The sequence below is a fragment of the Fundulus heteroclitus genome, chromosome 20 (assembly GCF_011125445.2).
Source record: "Fundulus heteroclitus isolate FHET01 chromosome 20, MU-UCD_Fhet_4.1, whole genome shotgun sequence".
NCBI lineage: Eukaryota > Metazoa > Chordata > Actinopteri > Cyprinodontiformes > Fundulidae > Fundulus > Fundulus heteroclitus.
In genome coordinates, this window is record NC_046380.1 from 20,455,499 (window position 1) to 20,468,604 (window position 13,106).

The 13,106-nt window shown below is 41.7% G+C and overlaps 1 protein-coding gene across 21 annotated transcripts in view; it reads right to left on the reverse strand.

The window, feature by feature from the left end:
* cadpsb (Ca2+-dependent activator protein for secretion b) overlaps positions 1-5,384 on the reverse strand; it is a 126,692-nt gene extending 121,308 nt beyond the window's left edge. For 10 of the 21 annotated variants that reach the window (XM_036151396.1, XM_036151381.1, XM_036151387.1 and 7 more), the window contains exon 1: positions 4,769-5,382. In XM_036151396.1, coding sequence (XP_036007289.1) covers positions 4,769-5,101 — 333 coding nt within the window. In that variant the 5' untranslated portion in view covers positions 5,102-5,382. Of the gene's footprint in view, positions 1-4,768 lie in introns of all 21 variants that reach the window. The other 11 variants (XM_036151392.1, XM_036151390.1, XM_036151386.1 and 8 more) reach the window with 4 other exon arrangements.
* Positions 5,385-13,106: the final 7,722 nt, after the last annotated feature.

Below are 13,106 nucleotides of genomic sequence, written 5' to 3' on the forward strand. Positions count from 1 at the left end.
AAAACTCGGTCAAACTGAATGGAGAGAATCCATGGTCATACATTTTCTAATTTTGCCACAGATCCTTAATTGGATTTTGGTCTGGACTTTGACTAGGCCATTTTCACACACAATTGCACACTGATATAAACCCTTCTGTTGTAGCTGTGGCTTTATGTGTACGGCTGTTGTGCTGCTGAACAATAAACCTCTGCCCCAGTCAAAAGTCTTCAAGGAATTTCATGAACTTTGCTCCATTCCTCTTAAAATGAACTCTGTCCAGCATCCTCAGCCGGAGAAAAGCTTCCCCATAACATGATGCTGCTGTCACTGTGTCACCATGAAGATGGTGTGTTCAAGGTTCACAAACTGCAAACAGAACTTCCCATATCTTTCTTTCAACAATTAATTTCATTACTTGATAGCTCCACCTTCCCAGCCTGTCAGTTCAGGTAGATGGGCCTGTCTTGGTAGGTTTGCAGTTGTACAATACTGTTTGTACTATTAATTGTGGGAGGAAGAGGGCTATCTAGGTGACTTTTTTGGAAGTACTGAATTAAAGCAATTTTAATTCAAAGGAATAAAAGGAGTTATCCATGGACACCTCTTTCCCCATGTTGTTTTGGCTACATAGTTGAAGTATGAGCCCCAACAGCTTCATCTGTGTTTGTTCACATAGTAATTTGCAATTTATCTGTAAGGAGCTCCCCGTGGCACTCTTTGTTCTTAGTCCAGATTCTCGCTTCTACAGACCAAATGGCAATTTGGAGGTGAGAAAACTTTCCATATGGACAGGTCGGTTCCAAATGCAACAGAGTCACAGCAGAGTCCATTCAAAAGCTGTTATCTGCTTTAACATATTGATAAACAAAGGCCACGTTAAAGCTGGAACTCCCCGATTTCTCTGCCAAGAGTCCTAATTACATTAGGGCATTGATTCAACCTGCTGGCAGATCAGATAATTAGGTCAAATTATATTCTGGAAATTTGCTGCTTTGTAATTAATAAAATAAATTGGTGGGATGGATGTGCAATTTAATTAATGGTAGTTATTATTTTACAGCACTCGTAAAAAAAAAAGTTTTTTGGTACAAAATGATTGCATAATTAAATGCTTTACATATAACATGACAAATGTAATCGAACACCTATTTTTTTTTAAACTATGTTTTTTTAGAAAAATGTCATGAGAAAAGTTTCTCTGCATAACTCTTAAGAAGGAAGGACAATTTTCCCTTTTACTTCACTTCCTGTATGCTTTTATTTTCATCTGTTGGAGCCACGTAGGGGGATTATTGTGATTGAATGAAGACAGATTGTCGCCTCCTGCACAATCACAATGATTGCACCAACACAAATCTGTACATGTGCAAATAATCTCAATAATTTACTCTTTCTCTCTGTGAAGAGGCCATTAGTGTAAGTATGCCCAAAGACCGTTAGCCTTGCGTGCAAACAAGCGTGCCGCCAGTTAATTATGCATGAGCACTCATCCAAAGTTTGACAAACGGCAGCTTTCCCGTTTAAAAAACTAAAACATTTTCCTTTGCCCTTCAAAGGGGAGGCAACAGTCTGTTCCTGTTCCTAACCCAACCCCACATACACACGCCTCTATGGCTTATCCTTCCACAAGGTTATGGCAATACATTTTAAGGAGCAGCAGCAGCTGCAGCGGAAGCAGCGCTACCATGGTTTGCAGCCTGGCCTGTTTCTCTGTGATAGCCCATCACTGGTGCAGTTTGTGTGCCAGAGCTTCTAATAACGGATTATGGTGGAGCTGCTCCACATGTTTCGCTGAGGCCCTTTTAAGTCTTTTCATTACAGAAATTGTTTCATCATATTTCTATTCCCACTCTATAATAGCCAAAATGGTAAAGGGGCAACATATTCCTACAACGCATGCAGGATTTTATATGATGGATTATTGCATACTAACATCCGAGGAGCACATATGGTTTCTATAGGATGAATGTTTGTTTTATAACAAGCTGATATACGCTAATTTCATTTTCTTCATGATAAAAAGGGAACACAAACACTATGAAAAGGCATTAATGGTATCTTAAAGTTAAAAAATACACAGATTCAAATCCTCTGTGCTTCAGCTGTATGGAGCATGAAATAACCCAGCGCTGCGCCTTCCTCACATGTAGCACAAACTGCCAGTCAGCTGACTGAAAGACAGCTCCGACCCTTTTTCTTTGCTTACAAGACAGACAAATTTGGCCCCTGGGACCCGAATTTGACACCCTGTCACACAAGACAGTCAGGGTGTGCAAGCTAAAGCAGCAATACCTATCATTCTTATAAGGTAACACTGTTTTAAAAGTACAGCTGGCAAGCTATGAATTCCATGCAAACAGATGTGTCGGTCGTTGTTTCAATGTTTAAGATACTTTTATTGAGGTGCCAGAGAAAGCATGCACTGTAGTTTTCTTCGACTGTATGGAGCAACGTAACACAGAGCTGCTCCGTACCTCCCCGCCCACGCAGCGGTTCATGTGAACTGCCGGTCAGCTGGCTGAAAGTAGACTACAATAATATTCTGCCCATCAGAAGAAAGACAAATTTAGCTGTCTGGAAATATTTCTTTTCAGAAAAATCACAAACTGTGACATGGGGGCAATTGAAAGAGCTCAGCCGTTCACTGCAATCATTGTTCACTCCCAGCTGGCAGGCTAGTCACAGCATGTCTGTAAATCAGTTACTCAAAATAAACCACTGAGCTTCCTTAGATAGATCATTTTTAACCCATTTGCATTAAAATTGGATGTGATTGGAATGTTTTTATAAAAAGGACAGAATTGATGCCTATCTTTTTTAATCTCAATCAGTCCAAAAACTTGGCTTGTGTTGGACTGACTGAGACTGAGTTTGTTGAGTTTTAGACAGGATTTGGGCCCATTAGTGTTGCTAAGTGCCTTTACATAGCATTTCTTGCAAAACGGTGCTTTATAAATGAACTAAAATTGTAATTGATTTGCAAAAAGATGTAATATAATTCAAAACTACAAATACATTTAGCAGATTTCTATATTTTTGCAGAACTCTGTATTTTCCAATAATCATAATAATAATAATGTTACAGGTAACCTTATTATACCTACAACAATCGATGTCAAATTATTTTAGATGCTATTTGTATATATTAAACCTTGTCTTTGTTAAATAAAAGCTATTAGACATGTTAAGCATATTTGATTATAGTTTTTTGTTAATACCATGAATCCATACCATTTTTACAGAAAATTATCATACTGTTATACCACTCAACCTCTGTGTAATCAGAAGATGAATGAAAAATTTAAACAGTGAGTCATACACAATACCTTAAAACAACAAATATAGAAAAGCTATTGTGAGGTAATCAACTTGGACCTTTTCTGTGCAGTAAATGTTCATCATTAACTGCTTAAATTCACCTTGACTGAAATGGCATTCTACATCTAATCTTGTACAGAGTTCCTTAGAATTTATCTCTAAGACTGATCATAATTTTCCACAACTGTTTAGAGGCAAGGAGCAGACAGAAGAAGCTCTATGATTTACTGGTCCGGCATGGAGCATCAGAGTGTTATCCAGATACTGGCTCGCCCACAGCAGAGGACTCTGCTTTGGCTACCAGACATCAGAGTGCATAGGAAGTAACCTACATGCTCAACGGGACCACAAACAAACAAATACATGGAATCGTGGTGATTTCTGCTTCCCACGTGCAATAGCGTGTGAGTCAGCAGAAAATCCAGACCATATGGCTCAACAGTGTCCGGAGTAAGAGAAGTACCGTCTGCCGTTTGAGCAAAAACAAGCAGTTTCAATTTCATTTAAAGTGATTTTATGCTCATAAACATAGATAGATAGACTTAAATAGCCAGAATGGATCTTTTTGTGGACTCACTTAGAAGATGACATAAACTTTTGCAATATAAACCATCACTATCATGCATTTATTTTTTATAGAAACAAGCAGACACCTCTTATGTTGTACAGGTAGAACAGTGACAATCAATGGAAGGCTCCTCCCCTACAGTAAGGCCTGTGACTTTGACAGTAAGGACAACATGACCCAAAACTGGCTGCAGCATCAATGGAGGAACTCAGCAGGAGTGTGAAACCAGGATGAGGGCTTTGTCTCATTTCTGTGACTAATGTTTGTGTGGAAAATCATATTAAATGGAATGTGTGCAAGCTGACTGTTTTGATGCAAATACATTACAGAAGGTCTTTTAGAAGTAAGGGTAATCCATACAGGAAGGATGCTAGTGAGGTGGCATCCTAAGGAGGTGTGTGCCTAAAAGTCACCTTGGGAGGCCAATTTAAAGGGAAAGGGGATGCTGCAAATTGCTGTGAGCTGAGCAGGACATGTATAGCCGCTATATGGCCGCACACGCGAGGAGAGATGCAGGCCAAGTAGGACAATGACACCGTCCTGCTGTAACTCGTCATCCAGAGCCTCCTGAACGCCCTTTCAGTTAATGAGCTTGCAGGGCTGGAGGAACATGAAGTGCAGTGAGTGTGCAGCTCTGCAGCACCACCAATCCCTTCATTATCCAGGGTTTTTGCCTCAATGTTCATGTCATCCTCTGAGAGGTGCAACGTTTATTTGCGTCAAAAAACAAAGTGTGCTTTTCACTGGGACAGTGATGCATTCGTGTACTATCTGCTGGGCCTTGTGGCCATACCTCCCCCTCTGTGTTCCAGCTTATCTAGGTCATCTGCGGACTGAAAGAAGTCAATTCATCATCATGTAGTTATTAATCCTGCCTTCGGTTCGACGGGAGGGCCTTACCTTCTGCTGCCGTCTTGCCATATCAGTCGGCTGCTTTGCGTTGAAGGGATATGCGATGCATCGCATGACAAAAACATACAGCTGCAGCTTCTTTTTGCGCTCTTCCTCCTCTCTGTGCATCTTCTCCAGGTCCTCTTTCTCCTCGCTGGCGGCGGACGGGCTCGGACTGATCGGACGGGCGCTGCTGCGGCTGCTGCTGGGAGCCAGTCCGCCAGAGCTCTCGCTGGTCCTGCTGGGAGATATGCGGGACCCGGCCTGAGGTGCCATCGCCTCTTTGCTTTCTTCCTCCACTATCCCATCAGACTCCTCTTCGCTGGACGACGGGTCTAACATCTTGCCCTAGAATGGGATGCGTCCCTGCTACAACCTGCAGACTGGGATCCCCCACCCCAGACGATTTCCGTGCCGCGTCCTTAGTATCCCTGGCCGAGATTTGAGGGTGGAACGCGTCCGAAGCGGAGACAGGGATAGGCCCTGGTCGTACTTGCTCGCTGAGAGATGTCAGCAGTACGAGTGGAGCTGGAGGAGGTCCAGTCTGCTCCACACCGAGCTTTCTCCGCCTGCGCCGAGCGCTCGATGCTTACGCGTTCGCTCCGTTTTATTGGTCGGTCGGTGCTGCGGATGTGAGGGGGGGGGGGTGAGGAGGAAGCGGAGGGGAGGGGAGGGGCGGGAGGTGAGGGGAGGGGAGTTTAGTGTAGCTACAGATGAGGGAACGAGAGCTGCTTTTTCTCCGAGAAAGCTGGAGATGGCCTCTCCCTCCTGAGACGGAGCTTTCCGTGGTGCTGATCGGTGAGGGGAAGCAGAGAGGCCGCGTGGAGAACGCACGGCTGGTCATGTGCTTGAGATCCTCATGTCACTCTGCGGTGGTACACCTAAGATGGCTGCCACGCCGTTTCTCATACACTGTCACCGATTGAATTCACCGACTGAATGGGCAAACACCGTTGAAAGCGCGCGCAGAACAGAGGAGCCACATAAAGAGCAAAATGTGTTAAAAATGATTCCTAAGCGTCTCTCTTATGCCGCCTGATGGTAGATTGGGGGTGCGTGAGAGAGTCAATTTTTAGTTGACAGAAACTAACTGTTGCTGGTATGTTTTACAAATATTATTTCTCCTCTACAGAGACCTTGCTGCTCTTTCGTTTAAAGAACACTGTTTAAAACATTTGCGTTGTTTAATACAATAGTGTTCATACCACTAGAATGTTTTATATTTGGTTACAATGAAATAACAAACTTCAGCGCATCTTCATGGGAACTTGTGTCAGAGATTAACACATTGCGGTATATAATGATGCAGTGGAGGAAAATTAATGTATTTCTCACATTTAACAGATTCTAATCCGATAAGTCTGACATTCTGCCCCATGAGTCAATACTTTTTATAGCTATTTCTGCACTTCTGGCTGCAAGTCTTTGGGGTATCTCTACCAGTTTTGCAACTCACAAAACAGACGGTTTGTAAAAATCTTCAAATTCAGCCAGAATGAGTGTAGATGTATCTCTGAACATTCATTTTCAATGCCACCGATTCTCAATTGGAGTCCCCCCCACACTATAACTTTAACACAAGAAATGTGCGCCTTTATCTAAACCATTGCACTACTGCTCTGTTTGTAAGATCTGGGTTTTTGTCTCCCTGCAATGTAAATGTTAGGATCCAATTTCAAGTCTTCCGTAGCTTCCTGAACGTTTCACTCTGGGATTGTCCTGCTTAGTGCCATCCATCTTTCTATCATTTCTCACCAGCTTCTCTGTCCACGATGAATAACATGTTCCCCACAGCAAGTTAGTGTTTCCACCCTGTTTAACAGTGGAGATGGTATTAGAATGATCAGCAGTATTTTTGTCTCTGCCACACATGTGATTTTAAAATGTAGGTCAAGGAGATCAGCATGTGTGCTGTGTCTCAGACATGATTTGCGGGAAACTGCGAACAGAATTTCTTTCCATCCTGGCAATGAAGCTCAGATTTGTGGGATGCACAAATAACAGTTGTTCTGTTGACAGATTTGTCCTCCTGTGATGTGAATCTCTGCAGCTCCCCCAGAGTTACCATGGGCTTCTTGGCTTCTTGTCTCATTCATGAGCCTTGCCTATTAGTTTAGCTGGACTGACAATTCTTACAGTTGTAGTATGGTTGTCACATTTCCAGATGATATATTGAACAGTGCTCTGTGCTTTGAACATCTCCATGACTTTATCCCTGACATGTCTTCTGTGCTCCTTGGTCCTTATGGTCTTGTTTGCTCACCAATGTTACCTAACAATGGGGTGAGGAATGGCCTAGTGGTTAGCGCATTGCCACTCTGTGTCCTGGAGGTTCTAGGTTCAACTCCCAAAGACTGCCACTCTGTTTCCCTAAGTAAGACTCTCAGCCCCAGAATGCTCCTCAGACATTGACAGCCCACTGCTCCCCAAGGGGATGGATTAAATACAGAGAACCAACTTCAATGGAATGTATGTTACAATGACAATAAAGATTATTATTATCATTATATACCCAACTTCCAAGGTCTTTCCAGAACAGTTTATTGTGTGATTGAATTATGGCTATGTGGATGTATTTGCTAAACAGATGACTTCTGAAGGCGAGTCGTTGCACAAGACTTAATTTTGAGTATCAGAGTAAGAATACATACTGTATTTACAGCATGCTTTTCAGATTTAACAATTGATTTTTTTATTGAGTCATTGGCTTTATTGATTATTTGATTTGATTTGAAAAAAAATAAAGCTATGCATAATTTTCTTGCACTTCACCAAATGCATTACTTTGTACTGATCTGTCATATGAGTAAACACACTTATGTTTGGGATTTCAGTGTGACGAAAGGTACTGTATGTACATTTGCAGACTAGAACACTATTGCTGCCAAAGAGATCAAACTGTTTCATAACATCACATTCCGTTGCATTAATATTTAAAGGTAGTATCAGGTCTATTCATATGGTGCAGTGCTGAGGTTGAGAACCAAACCCTAAGTCAGATTCTCCACTTAAAGCTATAGTTGGTAATCCTGTTCAGAAACACTTTTTGTTATACTGGGTGAAATGGTCCTTCCATCCTGAAAGTAGTTAATACATTATGTACTCAGAAAAGGAGGTTAAAAATAGATCTCTGTGAAAGCTCCAGGCCTGTAAAAGCTCTGACCAATCCTGTCATTTGGACCAAACAGCAGGGTTTAGTCAGAGGCTTGGTCCTCACCACACTCCTCTCTGTCCCTCAAGTTGTGGGGGAATCACCTTATCTATTAGTTGTCCTATGTGCCAGTCATTCTAACACGCTCACCTAAAGCCAGTGTCCATTCACATCCGTTGTTAGTTTCCTCTTGCTGGCTGTGCATGCATACTTCTTGCGTTTATGTTTCCGGTTAGCGTCGGTGTTAGCCGTTGATTGTTGCTCTACTTCTCTCACCATGTACTTTGAAAATGGCTGAGAGTAGCAAGAAGAATAACGTGTACAATTTTGAGGAAGGTCTCAGTAGAAAGAAATAAGACCAGAGTGGTCACGCTATCCCTCTGAGGAGTGGAAGAGCAGATAAGACCGTCTTGTACATTCATAGTTATTCAAAAAGGGACTTGGGCATTTCTTACTCATCTGACTGTGATGCATTGAAAGTATTTCTTTTTAAAGTAATGCCTTTTGCTTTTGTCCTTCACGCATAACATTTAGCAGTGGCCGTGTCCCAAATGCAAGTAGGTGGACAATTAAATGCATTCAAGGGAAGATATTTACCTGAACAGAAAATTCTGAAATGAAAAAGTAGTCCTAACAGACATCAGCACAGGAGGCAAAATGAGATATGAAATATTGTGTCAGTAGGAGGAATGGGAGGCGGTGTTACGCTCTGACAAACAAGGAACCCAATTTTCAAGCCAGACACAATGTTTCGCTTAAGAAGTTTACTATAAAATAAAACAACAAACAGAAACTTAGTTCTGGCAGTCAAATAGTCCATAAAGGGGCAGATGACAGGCAGTGTAGTCAGCAGGCTGCTCCCAACAGGAGATGATAGACTGAATGAGCTGTGGCAGCGATCTGGTCCGTGAAGCAGAGGGGGAAGAGAAACAGGAGAACAAAATCTACGAGAGGAGCAAAGATCATGCACATAGTAGGTAGACAGAAGAGCGCAAACAGGCCCAAAAAGGGACTGGCAAGAATAGTGGTCAGAAACAGTCCAGGTTGTGTTCAGAAATCAGAGGGTGAGGCAAAACAGGGAAATCCAAAACAAGAGCTAGGTCAAGTGACAGGCGATGCAAGCAAAGAATGCTGGACAGGTTTTCACTCTAAGGCGTTCGACAATCTGGAGGAGACTGGCTGTGTTAGGCAGGTATAGGCAGAGAATTAGGCTACACAGGAGCAGCTGCTCCTGCTAATTAGCAGAGCAGTGAAGGAGTAGAGCAGAAAGTGGCAAATAGCCTTCCGGCACAAAAAAACACAGATGAAGGACGAATATACAGGGAAGACAGGGCAGAATCATAATAGGTGGGGGTAGGGGGGTATAGTTTACAGAATAGGTACCAGGTGTGTGATTACTTTTGAACTGTGACTGGGAGTAAGTGTGGGATACTAATGAAAGGGAATGAACAAAGGGAAAGTCTGAATCCCTGAACAGCAAATCTGTTTGTGTGTAAGTTCCTGTCTCCCTTGGTCCTGCAGGTTTTCCATCAAGCCCAACAGCTGAAGCATAAGAGCTGGTTGCCGATCATTCAATACCTGAGTGACAACCAGTGTGATACCTCTAGCCTTCAGGATATTATCTTTGCTACCTCTCTATGTTCTTGCATTTCTAATTTGTGTCCTACTTTCGAGGTTACATGTTAAGCTCCTTCCTGGATTCTCAAGCCCAAATCTTCCCAAATCAAAGTCTCCTTGATTCAAATCTTCCCAAACGGCAACTCGAAGGCTTCATCTTTTCTGATCTCCAGCTTAACCCGTCCACCCTGCAATGCTCTAACATGCTGTCCATCATGCTGAACTCTGAAAACCTCCCTGGTTTCAACCTCATCTCCAAACCATGCAAGCTATACTTAAAACCAAACAAGTACTTGCCTTCACAAACTCACCACTTTTCCATCACTTTCCAGTATCAATCACAATTCTATAGACAGACAGACACATTGACACCTATGCAGAAATGTTCTTGTTGTTTTAATAGAGACGTGAGGACTGTTGTTAATTGAAATAATTATAAAAATAAAAATCAACACAAGATTCCCTTTTTTCAAACAACGTAATAGACCACCAGACCCGCTGTTATAACAAATCACTTAACTCAAAGTATCTTTGGTTGGACTTTATCGTCTTTCTGACCTGGCACTGTTTATTTTCTCCATGGACTCGAATAACACTGGCACCCGTGACAAGCTTCATACATTGAACTTCATCTACAGAGAGGTTGAAGAGGCCTGCATGCTTCACTTCTGAGATTAAATGGATTCTGACAGCTGAACTGACTTGGCTGCTACATCTGCTACAGATGTTCTCACTCACACAGCCTGTTCATGTTTATCTTATTTTCATTAATTTCTTAAACAGCGAATGACAAAAATTAAGCAGGATGTGACGAGTTAAATAAAGGTAAGAAAATCTTTAAAATGTGTCTGGAGTCTCTGTATTATTCATGGTGGGGTCTCCTCAGAAGGTCACTGGATGTTACTGTCTGATGAGATGGTTTGTTGATAAGACACTTGAGTTGTTGTTTTTTTTTTTCTCACACTCACACATCATTTAGCTCCATCAGAGAGGACAAGCACTAGCTTCGGCATCAGAGCTCCTTAAACCTTTTAAACATTAATAATTGACAGCTTGCTCTTTGGCCCTGCTTGGCTGCTTGAAGTGGATTGTGCGTACATTAAATGTTGATGTGCTTCATGCTATTCAATGCAGATCAACACCCTCTAAGTCTGGAGGAGCTTTGCTTTGCTTGGGAAAATACTGAACTTGTAATGGATGAAAATCAAGTTAATGGTTATTTGAATCCTAGACATTAGGACAAATTTGTTTACTACACTTTTTCCGCTTCTGTTAAGTGCTTGGTTGAGATCCATGCATTTTTTCTGTAGTTTTCTTCTTCTCCATGTATATGGACTGATTCTTTCAGGGTGCTCCAGGTTAGGGTAACTAGTCACCCTAAATTGCTCTTATGTGTAAGTGTGTGTCCATGCACGGTTATTTGTCTCTGTCATTCTAGCATCCTGTCTGGGATGTGCACCACTTCTCGGATCTTCACTGCAGGAGTTAACACCAGCTTTCCCTTTTGAAGACACGAGGATCAAATGGGTATAGAAATTAAATGAATCACTGGTTTAGGACTCTTTGTCCTCATGCAATTGTTTACAGGATAGCTCTGAGTTGTGTGCTTTGGTCTATCGGCATTGTTTGAACGCCTCCAAATGTTTCACTTTGCACAGGATGAGATGAACACAGATTGAAATCTCTCTGCTACCAATGTCCCAGTCCTCTGCTACATAACAAACCAACCTCTAAAATCTCCCTCACTTAACTAAAATGATACACACAGACCCAGGAGTATATGGAAGAAGCGCTCAAAGGACAACAATATTTTTTCCCCTGCAAGTAAACAATGTTTCCTGTAAAAACCTTGGGAGTTATTCATTGGCGTGCTTGGTTGAAGAAAATTCGCTGAGGTGGAATGAAACGTTGCTAAATATAAGTCTGCGTGTTAACGTTAAAGTCATCCCAAATTTAGCAAGCAGCTGAATTCACACTCTCCAGGTGCGTTTGTTCAACGTTGAACTCCACATTTATTGGTTTACAAATCATTGTGCTGCCATAGGTGAATAATGTAGTTGCTGAATATATTTGACCATATTACCACTCTGAAACCATCTTGGTCTGAGTTTGAGGTTATTTAAAAAAAAAAAAAAATTAAAAACAAGGTCAATCATGTGTTTCTATAAATTGCTGAACACCTGTTGGAAACATGCTTAGAGAACATCTTTGTTTAGCTCATTTCAGGACTGTATTAGAACTGGCTTAAAAGGTTTATTTTTATTTAGTTATTTTTTTTAAATCAATCATTTAATTCATCTTTGGGCATATTCAGTTGTAGAGCAACCACCTTCCTATCAACTCTGAGCTGCCTCCCTGTCCCTACTGAAGAAAAGCATCCCCAGCATGATCATCATATCTCACAATGATGTTTTAGCTCTGTCCCTTAACATGATTTGTGACAACAACAATAAATAATACTTTCTTTAGCTCACTTTCATTAACGGGTTTCTTCTAGCTGTGTTTCTGTAAAGGTCAGCGTTTTGGAGAGTATGACCAACAGTTGCCTTGATGATAGATTTAGCTCCAAATCTCTGCATCTCCCCAGAGTTACTCTGGGTCTTTTGGCTGCTTCTCTGAGCTCATTTTGCTTTTTGTTTTGTCTGTTTTGTAGTTAAGATTTCAGTGCATTTTTTGACTTAGAATTTTAATTACTGAGCTTTTTATTTGTGTTTTCCTATTATATTTTGATCGGTCCTTTCTGTTCTGTGTTCTCCTTTCTTCCTATTTTCTTTTTCTCCTGTTTTTGAGTTTCTGTCTTTGGGCTTGGAGTCTTTCTCATCTTGAGTTGTTTTATTTGTGTACTGTTGTTTATTTTCTGGTCTCCTAGTGATTGATGTCTGTTCTTCTGCCATTCATTCATTAGATTCCTCTAACTCTGGTCTGCTCACTCAGCTGCTCGCTCTTTGAGTAATTAGCCTCCCACCAGCATCTTGCTCCTCTGATCCCCTCTCCTCACTGTATATTCCTCTTTGGTTCTTCCAGCCACTGCTGGCTCACGCTCTCACCTTCCCTTATTACCACAGTTTATTTATTTATTTATCATAATCTTTATTTAGGGTGGCACAGCTGTGCTGTTGTCAGAGCTGTTGCCTTTAAGCAAGAAGGTTCTGGGTTCTAATCCCAGTCTTGGCTTGTTCTCCATTAAGTTAGCATGTTCTCCCTGTGTGTGTCGTGGTTTCTTCCAGCTTCCAGCTAAAAAAAACCACTGTCAGATTAATTGGTTTCTTTAAATTGCCATTTGGTATAATCTTGTGTGTCTCTGTTTTGCCCTGACAGACTGGCGACCTGTCTAGGGTGTAGGCCACCTCTCATCCAATGAGTGCTGGACAGACACCAGCCCCATGCTTGGATAAATGGATGTAGATAATGAATGGATCTCTATTTAATTACCTTGTCTCGGTTTTTTTGGACTTTACTCTGCAACCTGTTTAATCTGTCAGCATTTGAGTACTCGCTCCCCTTAGACTCTTGCCCTGCCTGTTTGTTTAGGTAGATAACTTTGTTGGATTTGTAGCCAACATGGTTTGATCTTTTCCT